Below are 25,503 nucleotides of genomic sequence, written 5' to 3'. Positions count from 1 at the left end.
CAACATTATCAAAATATATAAATTAGTAATGACCATATGGTGAAAGGAAGCCTAAGGCCTATGCTGCACCAACCCAAAAAAAAAAAAAAAAGGAGTAAAATAATAATAAAATAAATGATTTATCAATAATAAAACAAAAGGAAATACACAACCTATGCATTTCTCTCCTCCCATAGATAACTTATTCCAGCAGTTTATAACTTGCTAACTAAAATAAAACTTCCTGCAATCCATTCTAAACATCTCTTCCTCCCCCCCCCCCATAACATGAATTTATAGCTCCAGTTCTAGAATTATTTAGAAGACTGTTGTTGTTGTTATTTGGTTTTTAGGAGTATTAAAAACTAAGGCCATGTTGCTCCAGGTATATGCAGTGGTCATTCCCTGACCTTTCCACATCCTCCATATTTGGTGGCTCACAAGCTCAAATCCTGTAATCACGCACTGCTGCTCCTGCCCACCTGGCTACGGAGGCGCCTTACAAGACTGTGTTGAGTGTCACTACAAGTGCAAGCAGTGAATTTCAAGCTCCAAGAAATGTCTTTTTAAAACTTTTGCCATTTTATTTACTTAATTGTCATATTATATCATACTTTATAAGTAGCTTTCTAGTTATGCTCATTATTTTATTTTTAAGTTAGATAGAGATTTTGTAGGTTACTACTTAATATACGTAAAACCGTTGTTTCTTTCGAATCTTGCCACCATTGTTAGAGTATAGATGAGTGGTAGGGAATTCAAATTTTGAATTATGCTAAATAGGTAGCTCTAATGTAAAACTAGATAGTATAATGCGTATCGCTGCATTTAGGAATCTATTAAGAATCTTGGGCTCAGTTCACATCTACTATCAATAGAAACACTGAATCCATTGTTTCTATTGCCAGTAAGATCAGACTAATATGGAAGAAAATTAGGTAGCTTTCTGGGAAGTTTCCAACCATCCCTTCCCCAATTCTTTTCTGCCTTGGGTAAAACCTTTGCTCAAGTTTCAGCTGCATCAAACTACACTCCGAAATTCCAGAAAATTAAGGCTGCCACCAAACAGAGACCTATCAACTTTCGAACCTCGCTGTCACTTCCATATAATCAGCCTCTTCAATACTGTGAACTTTTACAGGCCATCAGAACAACACGAAACAGTACCTCTGGGCCAGATGGCATATATTATGTCGTGCTATAGCATCTCGATGACAAAAACTTACAATTGCCTCCAGTCTTTTTTAACCGGATCTTCCTGGAAAATATTTATCCAACTTCTTGGCACTATGCTACAGTTTTGGTGTTTTTGGAAAAGATCCCTCCTGTCCTAATAGTTACAGGCCAATCTCTCTGTCAAGTTGCCTTGGTAAAATTCTTGAAAAAATGATGCACAGTCAACTCATTTGAATTATTGAAACTCAACATCTACTGAGTAATTGTCAACATGGCTTTCGCCAAAACAGGTCCTCCTTAGATCTGATGATCAAGGCTGAATCTGAAATTCACAATGACTTTGTTAAAAATGAACACCTTGTTATTGTCTCCATAGATACAGAGAAGGCATTCAATACTACCTGGCGGTATGGCATTCTCAGTGACCTTCATACTCTTGGTATCCTGCCGATATTTATTAGGAACTTCCTCAAGAGCTGATCTTTCCAGGTCAGATATCAAAATTCCCTTTCTGCTACATTCTTGCAGGAAGAAGGAGTACCGCAAGGATCAGTATTGAGTGCAACCCTGTTTGCCCTTAGAATTGATTCCATTACAAAAGAACTCCCAAATACTGTAGAGGCATACCTTTGCACTGATGATCTCTCTATTTCTTGCCATTCTCAGAACATGGGATCTATTGAAAGGCAATTGCAGATGTCCCTCAATAAAGTACAGAAGTGGGCTGAGCTCAATGGATATCGTCTTTCCCAACAGAAAACAGTTGCAATACACTTTTGCAGCCAATGCAAATTGCATACAGATCCTGAACTTAGGATTTCAAATTCCACCATTCCGATTGCCAGTAAAATCAGATTCTTGGGACTAATCCTGGACAGTAAGCTTCTTTGAGCACGTTAAATCAATACGTACTACCTGTCTTAAAAAGATCAACATGCTAACAGCTTTATTTGCCCTGTCTTGGGGAGCAGATCGTACAACTTTGCTGTACTTTTATAGAGCACTGATTAGATCCCGTTTAGATTATGATGCTCCAGTTTATGATTCTGCCCAAAGGAGTGTGTTATGCTGGCTGGATCCTATTCAACATAATGCACTGTGGATTGCAATTGGTGCATATAGGACATCTCCAACTCAGAGTCTATACATTGAAGCTCATGAGCCCCCCTCTGCATCTCCGCATAAAAATGCTGTTACTGAAATATGCAGCCAAAACTTGCTCTTTGCATCCTATTCAGTCATACCTTTTTAATCAACCACTACTCAGTCTCTACAGAAATAAACAAGTAAAATACGACCAGCTGGCCTATGGCTCCTTGAAATATCACAGAATCGTAATGTTCCTCTCCACAATAGGCAACAGATAAAGAATTACTCTCATCCACCATGGGCGCCTCTGTAGCCAGGTGGGCAGGAGCAGCATACGTAGAATCAAGTCTAATCAAGAAGCGTATGCGTAGCATACGCTTCTTGATTAGACCGGGGTTCGAGCCCATGACCACCAAATACGGAGGATCCAGAAAGGTCGGGGAATGACCACCGCATATACCCGGAGCAATATGGCCTTATTGCCAAATAACAACAACAAAAATCTCATCCACCATGAACCCCCTTTTCTCAACTGACCTGTGATACTTATTTTCTTCAATGGGGAAACAATCGTCTACCGACTCTAAATTTGCAACAACTCCATGCTAGCCATATTCAATGATGTGCTGACTTCTTGCCGGTATATGCAGATTGTTTCAAATCTCTTTGAACTGTTGGAGCAGCAGCAGTGTTTCCCTCTACTATCATATCAGCTTCTCTTCCACCTGAGTATAGCAACTTTTCAGCAAAACTGTATGCAATACACAATTAGCTCTAGAAAATTTGACTCTATACCCATCTGCAAAATATATAGTTCACACTGACTTTTTTAGCTGAATTAGAGCAATGCAGAATCCCTCTCAAAAGAATCACCATATTTTAATGAATATCAGGAGTTTTCTATTGCGATTGATCATCATCAACAACTAGTGAAGTTTTGTTGGATTCCAGCACATTCAGTCATAAAAGGGAATGAACTGGCTGATATATCTGCCAAAAATCCATCAACATTAGACCTAACCTCTGTCCCTATTCCACCTCCTGATTATAATATCTTAATTCGAGCAGCATGACATGCACAGCAAACAGAGCCTAACCTGTCCACTGTGCATGGCATGTCCGAACTATGGCATAACCAAACAAATAACAAATTTTCCAGTTGAAACAAGACCCAAAGTTCTGGCACTCGAGCAATCAGACAGTGTGGCGGGAAGAAGTGGTACTCACACGGATACGAATAGGACACACCCATCTGACTCGCCTCCATCTACTAATGGGCGATGATCCTCCTCAGACTCCACACTGCTTAGAACATCTGACAGTCAAACATATTCTGATTGACTGTCCGCACTGTCAATAACATCGAACTTCAATACTTCGAGAACCGTTGACATTACATCATATCATTGGAGAGGAGGCAAATGTTAATGAACTTTTCTGGTTTTTGAAACAAATTGGAGTGTATAATCTTTTATGAATAGCTTTTAGAACTGAAATTAAATTGAACTGGCTTCATTGTTAATTATTTTCTAATATTCCTACAAATAGGTGCACTATAGCCATAGCAGCTAATTCGCCAATAAACAACCATACCACCACCACCACCACGTCACCAGATGGAAGTTTAGTCCAGCAATAAGCCACCTGCTGGCTAAAGGCAAATTTCTGCATATCTATTCTACAACTGCCTTTCCTCAATTTGAATTTATGCCCCCTCAGGTTCATAATCTAAACGAGCGGGAGAATCCCATCAGAATTGAGCTTACTCGACCCATTCAAGGTCTTGTACATCTCAATCAGATCACCTCGCAGGTGCCAGTCTCCAGAACTGCAATTTGCAGGATTTAAGCATTTCCTTGGTAAGAGGACGCAATCGTTCCTCCTCACCAATCTTGTTGCTCTTTTCTGTACTTGCACTAGCAACTCTACATCCTTCATGAAATGAGGCTTCCAGACCTGCATGCAGTACTTAAGGTGTTGCCTGACCATTTCCTTATACAAAGGAATAATCACCTCCTTCTCCATACTAGCAAAATTCCTGTATATCATTGACAACATCCCATGATCTGCTCTGGCAGCCTATCTGCACTGCTCAGAAAATTTCATATCTGACGTCACAATTATTCCTAGGTCTTTCATTTTTCATTTGTCAATGTTAAACTTCAGTTGCTGCTTCTCAGCCCATCTGCCCAACTTTTCTAGATACTGTTGCAGTAGCACACTGCCATTACTGTCATTAACAACCCTGCCAACATTTGTATCATTTGCATACTTGGACATTAAGCCTGATATACCTTCATCAATATCATTGATAAATATGCAAAAGAACAGTGGGCCCAACACTGAACCCTGGAAGACTCCACTAATAACTATCCTTACCTCTCTCTTCATCGTCTCCCATAGAACTCCATGATCACTTCCTGCTACTGGTTCCTGTACTGTCAGCCCTGTTATGTCATCTGGTTCATGGGTGATGATCATGTCTAGAACATTCTTTTCCCTAGTACTTTCCCTAAACATGTTCATACAATAACAATTAAATAACAAATAACAATAAAAATTTAAAATTACAGCTGTGAATTACAGGCTCCGAAAAAGCGATGTGTTTGCCGTTTTATTTACCTAATTGTTATTTTAGATTGTACTTTATACGTAGTCTTATAGGTCTAGTTACGCTGGTTATTTTTATTTTTAATTTAGATAAGAGTTTTTGTAGATTACTACTTAATATACATGAAACCGTTGTTTCATTCGAATCTTGCAGCCATTGTTTTTGTATAGAGTGATAGGGAATTCAAATTTTTAATTGTGGTAACTAGGTAGCTCTAACGTAAAATTATATAGCATAATATGCATCACTGCATTTAGGATTCTATTAGATAGTGTAGTATTGATAATTAATTAATTAAATTTATTGATCTTATTAATTTAAAATATCATGCCCCAGACTAGAGCAGCAAAGCAACGAGCACAAAGTGGCAGGATTGCTGTGACTCGTGGGAGAACAGAGCTGGGCAATTCTCCAACATATCGCAGCCTAAAAAAATGTGCAACTTGTGAAATGTTTGCCAAAATCTCTGGAACAGAACATGATCAAGCCAAGGAGGATGTCTTTGTGTGTGCCAGGTGCAGAGAGTGTCTAGAAATTAGATGTCAACTCAGTGTTCTAATGGGTGTCTATGAGAGCTTTAGGTTTAGGGTAGATGCCCTCGAAGAAATTAATATGAGAGGCCTGTCAAGCTCTCTGCTGCCCAACTCAACACTAGAGCTCACTCCTGGACATCAGGCAACACAGCGGCAATCTCCAAGGCAGAATGCGCTGGTCCCACAAGAGTTAGTTATTGTTGGTGACTATTGTCAGGGGGAATAGGACCAGGGTGTGTCTCCCAGGGTAAAAAGTTTTTGACATTGTAGAGCAGATATCTTTTAAGGGCACAAAAGGTGATATTGTTGGCACCAATGACATTAAGAGTAGGAGATCTGCAGATTTACATTAACAAGTACAGGTCAATGTTGCAAAAAAGTCGTGAGCTAGGGTTAAATTTGAAAGTGTCTGCAATTCTTCCCAGACACGATAGGAGGGAGTACATGATAAGAGCCTTGTCAATCATTTCGGCCCTGGAGGGAATGTGCAAGGCTCAAGGGGTAGAATTTTTTTCAGCGTGGTATGTGCTTGTTAACAGGAGAGACTGCTTCTACAGGGATGGGATACACTTAAATAGAAAGGGTGCAAGAATATTTGCTGATGCTATCGAGGCACTGTTAGGTGGGTTGGAAAACTGATAGCTTGGGGTGATTCACAGACTAAAAGGTTAAAATTAGCTGCAGGCAGAGGTGAAGGTGATTCTTCCACTACTTCTATTAGAATAAGCAATGGCCTGGAGGGAGGTGTGTTGGAGGTTTCAGGGACTGATGGCAATCATCGTGAAACAGGTGGCTATACAGGATGTGTTAGGGTAACTAAGAATAAGAATAGGTGCATGTATACCAATGCTAGAAGTATAGAAAATAAATTTGATGAATTTGAAGTGTTGGTCAAGACATCAAAGACAGATAATGTTGGGATATTAAAGACGTGGTGTCACACAGATATTAGGAATTCAGAATTGGAATTTGAGAAGTACAATGTGTACAAAAAGGATAGACAGGATTGGAAGGGAGGAGGTGTTATGCTGTTAATTAAGAAAAACATAAAATCAGAAGAAATGCATCCAGTTGATATAGATGAACAGTTCACTGTTGAGTCAGTTTTGTGTGACATGAGCACTGCAAAAGCAAAAATAAGAGGAGGAGTGTGTTATAGGCCTAATGACTCGAATGAGTACAATGAACAATTGTACAGAGAAATAGAGTGGGTTAGTAAATCAGAATGTCAATATCTGGGAATTTTAACTTCCCAGATATTGACTGGAACTTGTGGGTTGGTCACTTGCACACTAGGAAGATTTTGTGGATTTATTGGATGATTCTTTTCTGCTGCAGCATGTTCGAGAGGCAACCCGAGAGGGTAATACCCTTGATCTGGTTATCATCAGTGATCATTCGTGTATTAAGAATTTCCAGATAAAGGAACCACTGGGCGGCTGTGATTACAGTGTACTGATTTGGGATTTACTGAAAGGTATAATTACCATCAGGCTTCTGTAAAGGTGACTACAGTGGTCTCAAACAGTTTTTTAATTCTGTACAGTAGTATCAACTGATGATGTTACCAACAGCAAATTCTAAGTGGGAAGCATTCAAGGAATTAATCGTGGAAGCTACTAAAAGTTTCATACCTATTAAGAAATATTGTTCAAAGTTTAGGCCTAAATGGTATTCAAATGAACTAATGAGACTTGTGACAGAGAAGAAAAATGCATGGGATGCATATAAATTATCAGGCGACACAGAAGCCTACGGCAGGTATAAGTTAGTCTGTAATCAAGTTACAAAGGAGGTTAGGCGGACGAAGGCAGATTACGTGAAATCTTTGACAAAGGATGCAAAGAAAAACAGCAAGGATTTCTTTACTTATATAAACTCTAAAAGGAAGGGGGTGAATCTGATTGCTCCACTTCATATCGATGGTTCGACTGTTGATGATCCTGCTGAGATAGCAAACAAACTGAATGAGTATTTTGCATCTACATTCACACATGAGGAGTTATTAAGGTTTGAAAATACCAGAAGGTTATCAAATTGTAGCAGGGTGCTTAATGATTTTGTAATAACTGAAAGCAAAGTGGAGGAGAAATTGTTGAAGTTAAACATAAGAAAGGCACCTGGGGTGGATGGGATCTATCCAGTTATATTAAAGGAGGCGGTAAAGGAAGTAAGCAAATCCTTAGCCATAATTATGAGAACATCTTTGGACTGAGGGGAGGTCCCCACGGACTGGAGATGTGCAAATGTATCCCCAGTTCACAAAGGGGGATACATTTGCACATATTTTTCCATCAAGTTCTGCCTTTACCCTTTGAATATTGTCAAGGGTGACATGAGTAATTACAGACCAGTTAGTTTAACTTCTGTTCCAGGTAAAATAATGGAGTCACTGGTTAAAGATGCATTGCGGGATCATCTCAACAAGACTGCAGCAATAATTCAGGCACAGCATGGGTTTGTTAAGGGAAAGTCTTGTCTGCCGAATTTCATTGGTTATTATAATGTGGTTTCAAATAAACTGGATGCAAAAAATAATTTTGATATCATATACTTGGATTTCAGGAAAGCTTTTGACACTGTTGCGCATAGAAGACTACTGTACAAATTGGAGCAGAATGTTATTAAGAGTAAATTGCTACAATGGATAAAAGGGTGGTTGATTGGGAGAACTCAGAGGGTGGTAATCAATGGGTGCTGCTCTTCGTGGACTAATGTTATTAGTGGAGTTCCACAGGGTTCGGTGTTGGGTCCACTGTTGTTTTGTATATTTATCGATGATATTGATGAAGGTATATCAGGCTTAGTGTCGAAGTTTGCAGTGATACAAAGGTTGGCAGGGTTGTTAATGACGGTAATGGCAGTGTGCTACTGCTACAGGATCTAGAAAATTTTGGCAGATGGGCTGAGAAGTGGCAACTGAAGTTTAACCTTGACAAACAAAGTACTGCATATGGATAGAAGTAACCCCAAAGAAACATACCAACTGTGTAGTTCTACACTTAAGGTGGTAGAAAATGAAAAAGACGTGGGAGTAATTGTGCAGTCAGATATGAAGTTTTCTGAGCAATGCAGACAGGCTGCCAGGGCAGGTCATGGGGTTTTGTCAATGATATATAGGACTTTTGCTAGCAGGGAAAAGGGGGTGATTGTCTCTCTGTATAAGGCAATGGTCAGGCCATGCCTTGAGTACTGTGTATAGGTCTGGAGGCCTCATTTTAGGAAGGATGTAGATTTTCTTGAGCGTATACAGAGATGTTTGGTTTTTTTTTTTAGGAGCATTAGCAACTAAGGCCATATTGCTCCAGGATATACCAGGTGGTCATTCCTTAACCTTTCCGCATCCTCTGTATTTGGTGGTGATGGGCTCGAACCACGGTCTAATCAAGAAGCGTGTGCTACGCACTGCTGCTCCTTCCCACCTGGCTACGGAGGCGCCCGTATACAGAGAAGCTCAACAAGATTGGTGAGGGGAATGAAGGGATCCTCTTACCAAGAGAGGCGTATATTCTGCAAATTGCAGTGGCTGGAGACTAGGCACCTGTGCGGTGATCTGATTGAGGTGTATAAGACCTTGAATGGGTTGAGCACGCTGAATTCTGATGGGATTGTTCCACTTGTTCAGATCACGAACCTAAGACAGCAAATTCAAATTAAGGAAAGACAGATGTAGAATAGATGTGCAGAAATTTGCCTTTAGCCAGTGGGTAGTTAATTGCTGGAACAAACTGCCATCTGTCGTGGAAGTTGATAGGTTAAATAAATTTAAGGAGGAACTGGACAATCATTTAGAGGGAATGGTTGTGTGAAATTTTTTTTTTTTTTTCTGATGCTGCATAAGGTCATACACTTGCTTTCTTGCATCACATGCAACTACTGCTACTACTACAATCATCTAGTTGATTTTAAATTTTGTCCCCCGTGTCAAGTTTCCTTCCCATTTGCTCCAATCAGAGGCAAAATGAAATTGCCCGTAATATGACATTCACACTTTCTTATCCATTCCATTTGCATGTAAAGGTTCTCAACCTAATCTTGACAATCACCTGGCCTGTAGATTATTCCCACTCTCGTTATACCTTTGCTTCCAACTATCTTACACCATAGATTCTACACTAGCATGCGAAATGTCTGAATCCGGGACAGCTTTCGTCGTGCTCAGGCTGCTTTTGTTAAAGAGGCATGACCCCATCACTCTATCCTTCCTAAATACATTGTACATAGCATTCTTAAACTGATCATCCCCTGTGTCCTAATCAGCAGTTGGAATTCACTCATTTCATTGCCAATACTTCTGACAGTGTATAGACAATTAAGACTTAGAGTTCTTGTATAATTAACTATTCTGACACACACCCCTTGAAGTTATTTAAGCTTGCTCCCCTTGCATTAGCTACCTGCTCATTTGAAACAATTCTCCTCTCAGAACATCTTGCTAATATGATCTGTTTCATCAACAAAGATATGTACAAGCATTACTTTGACCATATTATCTGATAAACACATATCTACCCTTTTCCCCAAATAGCAGTTTCCCTGAACCTTTAAGGTATCCTCAATGATTCTGACAAAAACCCTTGCACCACCTTTGTTTAAATGTATCCCATCGCAATAAAGCAGATTCCTTCTACCTACAAGTGCAGGCCAAACTGATAAAAATTTCCCCCAAAAAAACCTTGCAGAGTCCTTCAAGACTTGAGCTAATCCACAAAGCTGTCAGCATAGAATCCCTCCTATCATGCCTGGGCAAAATTGCAGAACACACACAGACATTGTGACTTAACTCGCGGAATTTCTTCATGAATTAATATTCTCTTTATGTAAAGAGAATATTAATTCATGTCTTTATGTCCCTTAAAAATCTGACAATCTGTTGTTGACATCATTATCTGTTGCTCCTGGCAGACATACCCTGGTTCTAGTCCATCTATCCTTATTTCAGAAAATATTTCATGTTTTCCTGACAAGGAGTCTCCTGTTAGAACTAAGTCCTTTTGAATCAGAGCAGTTTCCACTTGGTTATTCAGTTCTGGGGCCTGAATTGGGAGTGCATCACTTGATACACTCCATACACTACTGCATTGAATAAGCATATTGCTGTTATATATAAAGTGAAGATTAAGAATCTGAGGGGGCATAGATTCAAATTGAGGAAAGAAAGTTGTAGAATAGATGTGCAGAAATTTGCCTTTAGCCAGTGGGTGGTTGATTGGTGGAGAAGTATCTTTTATTGTGGAAGTTGATTGCCTAAATAAATTTAAAGCTGAGGTGGACAGGCATCATATGCCTATGCTAATGCTAAAGTGTGTGCAACTACTATATGGTAGATCATATATAAAATAGTCTCTTCCCCCCATTCCCAATTTTGTTCTCTAAGTCTGTTTTGGCACCTTCTATGAAAAAAATTCAAAAGCATCTGTTTCATCCAAGCATTCTTTTCAGCAATATGTAATAGTTATACATAAATATTAATCTCACTCAAAAATATGTACATTTTGTTTCCAGATTCAGAAAAGAACACTTTCAGAAGTGCCCGTTGGATCTTTGGTTATAGCAAAGAATAAGAATGGCAGGTATTACAGATGTAAAATCACAAACAAAACTTCACGGTCATATTATTCTGTTGATTTTGATGATAGTTCCTTCAGTGACAATCTCCTTCCAGAAGACATAATTGTAAGTTTTCCCTGAAGTTTATCTTTTTAATAAATATGTTAGATGTAAAATTGTACAGTGGAACTTAAATATTCATGTTTGGTGGGGTAACTTTTTTGTGCTTTCAGGGACAATCTAATATGTCTTGGCTTGTTTTAACAGTGCAGGGTAAAGATTAAGAAAGCCTGAACCTAGCTTCCAAATGAGGTTGGACTCTTCTTGGTCTTCCGTGCTATCTTCATATAGATTTACAATCCAGTGTGTGTGATATGAAAGTCAATTTTTATGCATCTTTGAAAGTGGTTTTTAGGCCAAGTTTTCAGTTTTTCTGAAATCTTCTATTTCATTTACTCTATCAGTTACATAGTTGTTTTCTTATAGCTGTTTTTTTTTTTTTTTTTCTTTTGATCTAGTCTTGTTGTATCCAGAAGGGGTCATAAGAATTTCATTTGTGCTGCCTCCAGTCTCTCTCTCTCTCTCTCTCTTTGCTTCAACAGTTTTCACTTCCATATTTAAGAGCTGCTTTTGATGTGCTGTATGCATCCTTAGCTGACTTTTTCTAGTCATTTGTTGTCTGATTATCCCATTTGTTCTCTTGTAGGTTTGCATCCCGAATGCTAAATTACTCTTATAGTATAATATAATGTTTCCAAGGTACTTAGATTTCCAAATTTGCTCTATTATTTTTCCATCAAGTTCTGCCTTTACCCTTTGAATATTGTTTCCGCAAATCTCCATTGCTTTTGTCTTTATCTTAGATATTTTCATTTTATATTTCATAGCTATTTTGTTCAAATGATTCTCTTCAATTTGAAGTTCAGCTTCTGATGTATCATCTAAAAATTGACCATCTGCATAGAAGAGTATTTAATTTTAAATCCTTTGGGTTCCATTATTTACAACTGAATTCCATTTGTTTAGGACTTTGTTGTATATTTTAAAGGGTTCGGGGAAGAGCTCACTGCCCTGTTTTATAATTTTTTGTTGTATAGGCTCTGAAAATTGATTATCCCTGAGATTAATAACTACTTTTTTTTTTTATCTTTGTATAAGATTTTTATTACTTCTGTTAGTTGTGCTGGTATATTGTCTTCTTGGAGGATTTTCCAACGTACAGTCTTCCCTCGATTTGCACGGTCAGGTATTTACTACAAATTTTAGATTGCACGACAAGTTTCGCTACCTGCACAATTTTTTGTTTATGAAACTTCAAAAATAGGATTGACGAGCAGATTTTGAAAATTTATTTATGTTTTTTTACATGATTGAAGATTTAATTGAAGGAGAAACACATTTCACCATAATAGCGTAAAATCCCACAAAATTCCAGCTGTCGGTATTATTGCAAATACAATGAGATCGAGTTTACTACCCATTTATAATTAGATTGCACTAATAGAAAAACCCAATAAACCGGAAAGTGCAAATTGTTTTATTGTTTTATGGTCGTGACCTCCAGAAATGTGCTTTAGAAAAATATCACAAAGGTGTTCAAAACTGATTCTTTTAACCAAACATAGCAATAAACTGTGGTGTGTTTGTCTGGTTATTTGTCAAACAATCCTAATTCGGGAACCCGCTTCATCAGTTATCCTACTTTAGATATTCAGACAGAATCTTTTTCTGGTTCATGCAACATAAAGTGTTTTAATCGGTAAGCATTGCTTTTGCTGATTTAATATTTCTTGTCTATATAAAGTGCGTGTTTAATTAGTGCCTGAAATGAAGAAAGCTACAACAAAAAAAATTTTTAATTTAAAGGGAAAATTAAAAATCGTTAAGGAGTTAGAAAATGGCAAAAAGCTTGTGATATTGCCCAAGAAATACAGCATAAATTAATCTAGCATTCGACGAATTACAGAAAATGCTGAGAAAATTAAAAGTTCAGTTATTTATTCCACATCATTGGTTGCAAAAAGCACTACAAAAGTGAAATCCTATCATAGAGAAATTTGAAAAATTACTTTCTTTCTGGATAGAAGATCTTAATCAAAAGAGAGTGCGTCTTAGTTCAGATATTATTCTTGCCCCCAAAGCTCTGCAAATTTTTAATCACTTACAAGAAGATGAAGCCGGTCCATCCAATGCAGACGTCTTTCAGGCCAGTAAGGGTTGGTTTGAAAATTTTTAAAAACATTAAAGTCTTCACAATCTAAAATTAACGGGCGAAGCAGCCAATGCAGATACGGAAGCTGCTTCTTTGTATCTGACCACTTTAAAGGATGTTATTGCGACTGAAGGCTATCTAGCAAGTCAAGTGTTTAATGCTGATGAGACCAGCTTATTTTGGAAGCATATGCCAAGCCGAACGTTCATTTCAAAAGAAGAGAAAACTGCCCCAAGTTTCAAAGTTGCAAAAGATAGGTTAACACTTTTGTTATGTGGCAATGCAGAGGGTGACTTTAAGTGTAAACTGCTTCTAATTTATACATCAGAAAACCGTCGTGCTTTTAAAGGAATATCAAAAAGCCCCTTACCAGTTCATTGGAAATTGTGCAAAAAAGCGTGGATGACAACTAAAATCTTTGAGGATTGGTTTTTAAATTGCTTTTTCATCAAAACAAAAAAGAGATATTGCCCGAAGATCATTGGATTCAAAATCTTGCTCATTCTTGACAGTGCACCCAGTCATCCTGCACATTTGTCTGATCTGCACCCAAATGTGAGTCTAGTGACCCAAAGGTCGCAGATTCGAATCCCGCCTTGGACTTGGATCAGAATAAAATGCAAAAACTTTGGGAGGTGCATTATGGCCACAGCAGCTGATGCGCCAACAACTTAAAAAAAAAAAAAAAAAAACCCAAATGTGAACATTACCTTTCTTCCAGCGAATACAAGTTCATTAATTCAGCCGTAATAGGTAATAAAGTTTCCTTTAAACTTTATTACCTAAGATCTTTTTTACAATTGGTAGAAACTACTGATGGAATAGGCAGCCTTTCAATTTGAGATTATTGGCAGAATTATAACATTCTTGGTGCTGTAAAAAATATTGATTTTGTGTGGGGTGAAGTTAAGAACTCAACAATGAATGCAATGTGAAAAAAGGTTGTGGCCACAAAGCTGCATTAAAGAAGTCACTGTCAAAATGCCGGAGGTAGTTGAGATTGTGAGAATTGGCAAAATGATTAGCAGAGAGGGATTTGAAGAACTGGAACCAGCAGATATCGCGAGGTCCTTGAATTTCTATGAGATTCAAGGACCTCGATATACCGTGAACGATATATTTTCGCAATGTGATGAAGAATATAACAAAAACAATAAAAACGAAGATACATACAAAAATTTGATCACAAAGAGACGCTGAGTTTTTAAGACTTGCAAATCAGCTTAGCCAAGAAGCTCTGGATATGGATCCTAATTTTTAGAGAAGTTTAAATTTTCACAGAACATTATCATTATGATAACATTTTTCATAAGGAACTAAGAAAATGATATCTTAGTTCCTTATGAAAAAATTTATAGAGAAAAACAATGTGTTTCTAAGTAAACAATTTTAACTAATTTTACAGTGCGGATACTGCTTCAAGTTTATCACAGGAAAACAGCAACGAAGAAGCAACGAATTTAAATTAAAAATCTAGAGGTAATTATTAGCAAGATTAATTTTATGGAGATGTTTCTAATTTTTTTTTTTTGTGTACAGGTACAGAACCCTCATTATATCATATAAACACATTTCGTATTGCACGGATTTGGATTGCACTGTGTTTTCCCGGAACGTAACCCCTGCGCAAATCGAGGGTTGACTGTATTTTATGATGATGGTTATCATATGGTGTTTTTTTTTTTTTTTTTTTTTTCCCATAGTCAATAAATAGAAGGAAAGTGAACAGGTTAAATTCTTTTCTCTTTTCCTTAATTTGTTGAATTTTGATATCTGTGCAACGACTTTGTTTCCTGATTACACACTGTTATTATAGATAATTTTATGTGGATGTAGTTAATTTATTCTTTAAAATATTTGCTTATAATTTGGAAGCCTCTATAGTTTTCGTTTATTTTTGGTTCCTTGTTTATGGTTGTTTATTACTATTTCAGTTTCCCATTCCTTTGGGATCTGCTGAGATTTCAGATTATTGTTAAATAATATTAATGCTTTTCTTTTAAGCAGCAGTCACCATATTTAAGTAGTTCGACACGTGTTATCTATAACACGTGTCAAATTTCCTGGGCTCTTTCTGTTTCTTTATTTTTTAAACATAGGTCTACTATGTTTCTCATTTTATTACTAGTTTAATTTTTCTTTTCTCTATTAATATCATCATCTGTTTGATTTCCTCATTTCACAATAATCTATAATTTTGTATCTCTAAAATACACATAGTCTAATCTCTTTCGCAGATTGAGGCTTTAAGCCCTAATGCATTACAGTCTTAACTTATATCATACACCATCAGGCATCTCTTATATTGTGAAAATATACTTTCAGGGCTATCATTACATCACCCAAGTGATGTAATGATAACCCTGAAAGTCTGGGTGGTGGTGGTGGTGGTGGTATCCACTGAGAATAAGTAACAACAGTCTTCTCCTTCGGGTGAAGCGTTACTTATTCGAAGTAGTGCAATGTCATGGCAACTCGTCGTAAATGTATTCACAATATGAGATGTAACTTAAACGATGCCGCTATTTCAAATTTGCTAATCTATATTTAGCTGTGTATAAATGATGCAATTGCACTAAAATACACATAGTCTATAATTTTTTATCAATTTTTCTTTTGGGCTTAAGTTTTTTGAATACTTTGAAGCCTCTTTTGTGGTCCAGTAATATCATGTTTCAATGATTTAACATATTTGCTCCAGTCTTCCCTACAACTTTTTCTTTTGAGTGCTCTAACTTGGGCACAGTTTCTTATATTCTATATAATAATTTTGTTTTTACTCTGTAAAATGGCTGGTTCAGAATCCACAAGATAGCAGCCCTATCACAGAACTTACCTGTAAATGGCTGGTAACCTATCAAAGGGAATCATAACTTACTCAAAATGAGATCTAAGTGTAATTATAGTATAAGGGACATTACATCTTGTATCTTGTTATATCTGTCACAAAGAAAAATGCAAATGTCATACAAATGGACCCTTGATTTGAAGTTTGTGTGTTGGGGGAATTTTTTTTATGTGTCACCAAAGGGAATTACAATATCATACAATATATTTAAAAGAGTAAGAAATTACATCAATATTTTGTGTAGAATGCTTCCAGTCGATGCTCTCCAAATGTAAACAAATAAAATAAAATAAAATAAACTGATAAAATGATTTTAATGAATTCTCTCACTCATAGAGACATGACTGATCCAACGCACAACAGAATCGAAAGCCAAGAGCCCCAGCCCGACCCTGAAGCACATCAGACCAACTCAGGAAAAGCCATGATTGTGAGAAGCATTGTCAGCATAATTAAAATAGTTAAAATCGGAAAACCGTATATGAGAATTAATAATTTAAAATCACAATTATAAAATTTGGATAAACATTGACCTACGAATTAAATGAAATTCACTGTATTTTCCTCCTTAAGCAGACAGCACTTTTCAATTATTCGTCTTGATCTCAGGACAGAAATAATGTGGGGGGGGGTGTTGTTCTTAAATGGAGAGATTATTTATATTGGCGTATGTGTAAAAAAGATCGGAAATCCGAAATTAGGTAAAGACAGCACACGTTGATAGAATTTGAGTGAAGCTTCATTTCAGGGGTCTCAGCAATCAATAATTGAAATGAAATGAAGCTTCACTCAAATTCTATCAACGTCTGCCATCCTTTCCTAATTTCGGATTTCTTGTCTTTTTTATGTATGTGCCAACACAATAATCTCTCCATTTAAGAACTTAACACGCATGCGCACGCACACACATGCACACGCACACACACGCGCGCGCACGCACGCGCGCACACACACACACACACACACTTCGTTGTCTGCTTAAGGAAGAAAATACAGTGAATTTTTTGTTAATGTGTAGGGCAATATGTTTATCCAAATTTTATCATCATGATTTTAAATTATTTATTCTTGTATATGGTTTTCTGGTTTTAACTATTTTAATTATTCTGACAGAATGTCTTCTTGCACTTATGGTTTTTTCTGAGTTGGTTTGATGTGTTTCGGAGTCGGGTTGGGGCTTTCAATTCCATTGTGCATTGGATCGGTCATGTTTCTATGAATGAGAGAATTTGTTAAAATCATTTTATCCGTTTATTTTATTTTATTCATTTACATTTGAAGAGCATCGACTGGAAGCATTCTATGCAAAAGATTGAAGTAATCTCTTACTCTTTTAAATATATTGTTGCAACGTAGAAGTTATTGAGCCTAGTAGCTCTATATTTTTTACAAATATCATACAATACATCTTCATTTACGTTGTATAATGCCATAGTAACATTCAGATGCTTGCAGAAAACACAAATTTCTTATGAAAAAAATCTGGTAAGATTCTATCACATTATATAAATTTAAACTGTTACATTGGTAGATTTTAAGATAAAAACTCGTCATTCAAAGCAGAGGAAACAGTGTAGTTCTGTACACTGAAGGGAGAAAACATACATATAGTTATATATACCTGATTGATACATTTTTATATAATCAGAGGAAGGAAGACTAAATGTCTGATACTTATGGCAAGTAAACAAAAGTACTGGCATCTTGCTGGTAGCACAGAGACTGAAATTAGAGAAATATAATAAACATTTTTTTTTTGTCATAAGTATCACCATATTGGTGAAGACTAGTTATCGAGCAGATTCATGTGGAACATGTCTGTTAAGGTGCTGAAACAAATGAAACAATAAACCTATAGTTTCATTTGTCGTTTTCTCATTTTTCATTACACATTACACTTCCGATTATCTGGGAAGGGGGAAAAATTTTGATTTAATTGTCTTTAAAAAATCAATTACTGTACCTGCTTGCAGTAATTTATTTTTAAATTTAAACGTTGTTACTAATTAAGGCCCCACAAACCCTTACTTCACCACTGGGAATCTATTGTACAACCCTGCTCCTTAGGGATTCCTTCAATCTTCAGGCATGTGTCCATACAAACAGGTACATATTCGTTGTTTATCAGTTAATGTGTGTTAAGCAGTGGGCACACTTTGAGTTGCAGTTGTAAACAAAATATGCAAAACATACATATTTTGTTTACATTTATTTCAAAAGAAATTGTTCTTTCAATACAACAGAAAATTGAACTCATCAATAAACATGGAAAAGATGCTGGAGTGTCAGCTTTAATGAAAAATTACGATGTTGGCGAACAAACTGTACAAGATTTAATAAAGAATAAAGTTAAATTAATTGGATTTTCTAGTTTCAAATAGTGCTGGCTGTATGTCAAAATGAAAATTGATGAAAACTTTAACATACAGTGAACTGGACAAAGAAATGGTTGTGACAACAAATTTATTTATTGAACAAAAGGTACAAGGGAATCCGGTTTCTGGGATAATTTGCACTGCTCAAGCTAAGCATTTTTTCAAAGAGTTAAAATTACTGAGGCCAATTTAATGCATCTTCTGGCTTGTTTACGAGACCCGGAATTAGACAAATTGCTATCCAAAGTGAGAAACTGAGTTCTGATGAACCTGCAGCAAATGAATTTAAGCACCATTTTCAGCATTTCATTGAAAAGGAAGGTCATGTACCAGAAAAAATTTTCAACACTGAAACCAGTTTGTGTTGGAAGTGTTTACCAAAAAAAAAACATTAGACATTGAAACTGTGAATGGATTGCTTCTGCTTATAAAGTTTCTAAACAAAGGTTGACCATTTTATGCTGCAGAAGTGCTGTTGGAACTTTTCTTTCTTTTTTTTCTTTTTTTTTTCCAAAAAAAAAAAACTTGTGTTTTTTCTTGAATTGATGTTTCAAATTTTCTCATTCATTACTACAACAATAAATAGCTTGAATCAGCTGCAAAATTTTTTATGACTGGTTTACAATGAAATTAATTCAAACAATGCATCAGCATTTGAAATCATTTAATCAAAGCAGAAAAAGTTCCATTTTTGGATAATTCTCCTAGTCACCCAAGTAGGAAATTTGAAAATCAGATGATGAGAATATTTCTGTAAAATATTTGCCACCAAATGTGATAACATTAATATAACCAATGGACCAGGGGAGGGCAATTCAAAATTTTAAAGAGAGTTATAAAAAAAACTTGTTACATAAATTAATCAAGGAAGATAGTTCATTGTCATTTTGGAAAAATATGATAGTATTGGGTGCAATTTATGAAATTTCAATATCATAAACATCATTCAAAAGCACAACATTACAAAAATATTTTCGGAAAATATTACATGTACCTGCAGAAGATGAAAAAGTTCTTAATGATGTATTGTATGATCTAAGACAGACTGATGGTTTTGAAATTTTAGATGAAGAAGCAGTTGTTGTGTGGTATAATTCAGATAAAAATTTAATCTTCCATGAATTGTGTGACAGTGAAATAGTATGTAGGATTATGAATAAAGAAGAGCTAAATAGACGAAGACTTGGAGGACACGGAATAAAAGCTATTGCCAGCAAAGTACTACTTTGTATCATGTGGAGGCTTTGCTTCACTGTGTAGAAAGACAACGTTCTTGCTGAAAAGTTAATGTTGCGTAATTTGCATTTTGCCATTCATTGAAAAATCAGTGATGCAGAAGAAACAGACTTCTTTACTTTCCTTTTTCAATAACTAATAGAATATATGTACATATATATATACAAATTTTTTATTTAATTTTATATATTAAATACGTATTGTTCATAATCCCGATTTTTTGCTTATTTTGTGGATTATCTGGGGAAATCAATTTCCTTCACCCTCCCCAGTTAATTAGGAGTCTGCTGAATGTTGCCTTCCATATTTAGAAATTTCAAGATGTCAGGAAGATTAACTTTTCAGAGGGTTGTTGGGGGGGGGGGTATTTCCTTTGTAGGGTATGTTTTTTTTTTTTGTTTGTTAGTTTGTTTTTTTTAATAGCAAGGGAGTAGTATGTAGTATGTAGGGAGTAGTATGTAGAGATGTTTCATGTCTTTCAGTTAACTTCTTATCTTCTTTTACATTATTAACTGTCATTTAACATTAACACTGGCCCCGGGTGCCAAGCGATCTTCCCTGCAAATTCTATTGCGATTATATTAGAGAGATAAGCTTTTCACTTTGAGTTCACACATTTTTTCTTCCATTATTCAAATATATAATAAAAGTTCTCTTTCTTAAAGTATAAGGAAGAAGTTTCAGAAAGGAAAATAACCTTTCTTAATTTTTCTGTGTACTAACCTTCTATTTTACTCGCTTGGTCACTTGGTGGCCCTACTCCTGCCTCCCCGTGGCGGGGCTGGACCTGGGTGAAAAGACATCACCCAGGACTAAAAGGAGTTGAAAATGGACCAAAAAACTAATAACACAAGATTGGAGAAAGTTAACTCCAATAAATGTGACGACTTACAGCTGAGCATGTCTCAGGCTAAGAGAATGAAAATAAACAGCTCTCAGCCTACTGTCCCTTTTTTTTTTGGTGATACATTCGTTATCATCACAACCCGTTGGGAAATTATCCCCTTTCTTAGTTCAGAAGACTATAGAGTCCATGGTTGGATCACCAAAAATGATAAAACGATTGCAATCAGGCGATCTCTTAGTAGAAACCTCATTAAGTCATCAATCGGAAAAATTGCTACCAATGAAAACTTTTGCAGGACTACCAGTTGAAATTACCCCATATAATAACCTGAATACATCGAAAGGTGTTATTACCGAATGGGACCTTTTGACTGTTTCAGAGGAAGAACTACTGAGCGAGCTAACAGAACAACAAGTGATACATGTTAGGAGGATAATGATGAAGAAAGACAGAATTCTCATTCCAATCCAATCAGTAATTCTCACATTTAAAAAACCTTCTCTTCCCCATTCAGTTAAAGCAGGATATTTAAATTGCAAAATCCGACCATATATACCAAATCCAATAAGGTGTTACAACTGTCAGCGATACGGACCATCTCAGGCGACATGTCGCAGTGATCCCATCTGTCCACTCTGTGGATCAAAAGACCACAATCAAGCAAACTGCACATCTGCTACACCACTCTGTCCCAATTGTCACGAAAATCATCCTGCTTTTTCGAAGACATGCGAAATGTGGGTATTGGGAAAGCAAATTCAAAAATACAAAGTAGAAAATAAAGTGTCTTATCCGGAAGCAAGAAAACAGATACTTGCAACCAAACCTTCACGTTCCTATGCTTCAGCAGTGAAACGACAGCAAACTATAGCCACTCAAACGGAGGTAGTAATGCCTCTAAATCAAATTATAGACTGGAGTAAAGTAATATTGATGACAAAAACAGTTTCACAAGAAACATCCAGCCTACTGTAAAGAGCAGGATACTTCCATGCCTGGAAAGCAGAAATCAGAAGTAAAATCTTCAAAAACAAAGCAAACATCATCTAGTAAACTGTGTGAACAGAAACAAACAAACATAGACCAAATGGACACTGATGAACAGAGAGAGAACGTACTAGAACTACACCCTGCAGAAGATATTGATACACCTCGTCCTAATTTTCCGAAGAAAGATAGACCCAAATATGATGAATGGAAAAACGCAAAAGCGCAGTCAGATTCAGAAAATCGTCCCGAGACCTAAATAATGCAACATATTATTATACAATGGAACTGTCATGGTTTACGTGGAAAATTGGATGAAATAAAAGATATTATTCAGCAGTATAAACCGGCCTGCATTTGCCTTCAGGAGACCCATCTAACACCTCAATCTTCACCCACATTTCAAAATTATACACTTTTCCGGAGAGACAGGAATGATAACAGAACTGCCAAAGGAGGAGTGGCAATTTTGGTGAATACTCATATACCAGCTAAGCAAACAACATTAAGAACCAACTTAGAAGTAGTAGCAGTAAGAATAGCCATCGAAATTTCTATCACAATCTCGTCCATTTATCTTCCACCAAATATCCCTCTCTCCAGATCGGAATTAAACGATCTTACTATGCAGCTCCAACCTCCCTACTGCCTTATGGGAGATATGAATGCCCATCATCATTTGTGGGGATCTACTCACACAGACAGTAGAGGTAACATAATCGAATCTCACACTTATATCAGTTTGTCTACAGGTATCACCTCTGCAATAGACTTAACAATATGTTCTCCATCAATTTATCCTAGTATAGAATGGTTCGTGTTGAATGATCCTTACAACAGTGATCATTTTCCGATAGTATGTTCCATATAGACACAATCAACTCTTACAGAAGGAACCAGAACAGTATGGAATTTTAAAAAAGCTAATTGGAGTAAATATATGCAATTAATCAAACTGGATAAGCAATTAATAGAAACCCTGCCAATAGATGATGCTGTCTTATATATCAACGATCAACTGCTAGAAGCTTCCAAAGCTACAATACCTCAAATAAGTAAGGCAAGGCAGGCACGGTACAACTCTTGGTGGAATGCAGAATGTGCAAAAACAAAACAAAATCGTGTATGGAATAGATTCCGTCAATATCCAACTACCGCCAATTTAATTGCATATAAAAAAGCCAAAGCTGAAGCAAGGAGAATTCGGAAAAAAGCAAAGAAAAAGTCTTGGATCGTGTTCGCTTCCTCACTTACTAGGAACTCGAATCCTGGTTTGGTGTGGAAAAAAATTCGGATTTTAAGTGGAAGATATCCAATCACACAATCTCCAATCTTCCATTGGAAAGGGCAGGACATTTTTCAAACAGACCAGATATCAGAAATTTTGGCTGACTCTTTTGCTTCCTTATCAGCAGTTACAAGCTACAGCACTGACTTTCAAAAATATAAAGAGCAAGCTGAAAGGAGTAAATTGAATTTCTCTACCAAGATATCTCATTCCTATAATCTACCATTTCTAAAAGAGGAATTACTTACAACCATTACAAAATTACCAAATAGCGCACCAGGTCCCGATGGCATTTATTATACTATGATACAACACCTAAACTCTGATTGTCTGGAAATCCTGCTAGCACTATATAATAGAATTTTTCTGAACAACATGTATCCATCCATATGGTGGCATGCAGTTGTCCTTGCATTTCCCAAACCCAGAAAAGATCCTTCCTATACATATAATTATCGCCCGATTTCACTGACCAGCTGCTTAGGAAAAATCCTTGAACGTATGGTGCATAATAGACTTACGTGGTTGCTGGAAAAAGAGAATGTTTTATCACCCCACCAATTTGGATTTAGGAAAAATAGATCAACACTTGACCTACATGTCAAAGTGGAAACAAATATTAGAAACTCGTTTATAAGAAAGCAGCATATGGTGATGGTAAATCTAGATCTTGAAAAAGCCTTTGACACAACATGGAGATTCGGAATTCTACGAGATCTATTTCAATTAGGATACAGAGGACAACTTCCACAATTTATAGAAAAATTTCTTGCCAACAGAACATTTCAGGTACGATATAAAGGCTGTTTATCTACAATCTATATACAACAGGAAGGGTTTCCTCAGGGCTCAGTATTAAGTGCAACCCTGTTTGCACTGCGGGTGAACAATATCACAAAGGTTATACCCCCACCATTGGAAATATATATGTATGCAGATGATCTTTCCATTTCATTTCAATCACAAAGCATGAACACAATTGAACGACAGCTGCAATTATCCATAAACAAAATAGAAGTATGGACTCAAAATAATGGATATAGAATATCTGAGAAAAAATCAGTTGTTATACACTTCTGTAAAATGTGTGGTCTTCATCCTGAACCAGTCTTATACTTAAATAAAATTGCTCTACCTGTTGTTCAAAATTTCTCCTTTTTGGGCTTAACAATAGATAGAAAACTAAACTTTCAGGAACATATACTAAGACTTCAAACTAGTTGCCTCTTAAAACTTAACATCTTGTGCACGGTATCTTCAATGGCCTGGGGAGTCGACAGGTCCATATTATTACTATTATATAAAACTTTGATTAGATCTCGTTTAGATTATGGATCTCCTGTATATGCTTCAGCAAGAAGGAGCATCTTATGTCGCCTACATACCATTCACCATAATGCTCTCCGCATAGCTCTAGGAGCATTTATGCGGCAAAAATATACGGTCAACCATCACATCCAAATTGGTCCATTATTCACAATCCACCGTGGACGAGTAATTATGATTGCAAGACAAATGAAAATAAACCAGCAGGACTGCGCCTCAGACACTTAGCTCAAGTTTGGGAAATACATTTCCAGCACATTTCTGCAGTAGATATAAACTCAGAACCTCCTTGGATTCCGACTGTACCTTTATCCATATCACATCTTACAAACAGGAATAAAAAAGAGATCTCTCCAATCATTATACAGGAGCTTCATGCACTGCACAGTTTTGAAAATAGAAACAGTCATCAGATTTACACGGATGGTTCAAAATCGAACAATTCAGTAGGTGCCGCAGTAGTTTTACCGGAATATATTATATCTGTCTCCTTGCCTCATGTTTGCAGTATTTTCACAGCAGAATTATATGCTATTAAACTAGCACTGGATGATATTACCCAGCATCAACTTCTACCTGCTCTAATCTATTCTGACTCCTTAGTGCAGTAGCAGCTTTACAGAACAGCAAACATTCCTCAAATTCCTTGATTCAGCATATCGAAAAACAACTCGGAGTTTTGCATAAAGCAAGAAAACAAGTGTCTATCTGTTGGATTCCCAGCCATGCTGGAATTCTAGGAAATAATCATGCAGACCAAGCCGCAAAAATCCAGATCTTAATATACAAGATAACTTTCAGTTTGCACCATTTACAGATTATAGGGATGTATTTCGTACCAAATATACTTCCATCTGGAAACAACTTTGGAGGGACCAATCATGCAATAAACTTCGCAGAATAAAAAAAGACCTATGTTTGTGGCGATCTAGCTCACGTACAAATAGACAGGAGGAAGTTATATTAACAAGACTGCGCATTGGACATACCTTTCTCACTCACAAACATTTACTTTTAAGAGAAGATCCACCGCTCTGCTCTGTCTGTCAGATACAACTTACAGTAAGGCATATCCTGATTGATTGTCCATCCTATTCAGCCGTTCGAGCCACATCCTTCCAATCATTAGCAAACTTGCAAGCTCCTCTAACCCTCTCTCATGTACTTGGTGACAAGGCAAACCTAAGTGAGCTCTTTATATATATTAAACATCTAGGAATAATAAATACACTCTGATATATATCCATCCTAAATCATTAAAATGAACGTAATGATGCTGGCAGACACATATTGGCCACAGTTGCCCTTGTGTCGTGAAACTTTCATACCAACAACAACAACATTAACACCACTGGTGCACAGTGGCTATAGATACACCTAATAAACTCCAAAACAAACAAAACAAAAATTAACACCACTCTGTATGGTTTTCAGTGTTTGTAAACT

The 25,503-nt window shown here is 36.6% G+C and overlaps 1 protein-coding gene across 1 annotated transcript in view; it reads left to right on the top strand.

Annotated features, from left to right (window-relative positions):
- LOC150087017 (lysine-specific demethylase 4A-like) overlaps positions 1-25,503 on the top strand; it is a 694,533-nt gene that overhangs the window by 585,923 nt on the left and 83,107 nt on the right. The window contains exon 16 of the mRNA XM_090372906.1: positions 10,894-11,064. Within this exon, the coding sequence (XP_090229032.1) occupies positions 10,894-11,064 (171 nt within the window). The remainder of the gene's footprint in view (positions 1-10,893; positions 11,065-25,503) is intronic.

Source organism: Mastigoproctus giganteus, chromosome 4 (assembly GCF_048544385.1).
Source record: "Mastigoproctus giganteus isolate SK-2022 chromosome 4, ASM4854438v1, whole genome shotgun sequence".
Lineage (NCBI taxonomy): Eukaryota > Metazoa > Arthropoda > Arachnida > Uropygi > Thelyphonidae > Mastigoproctus > Mastigoproctus giganteus.
This window is presented reverse-complemented; position numbering and strand designations above follow the sequence as displayed.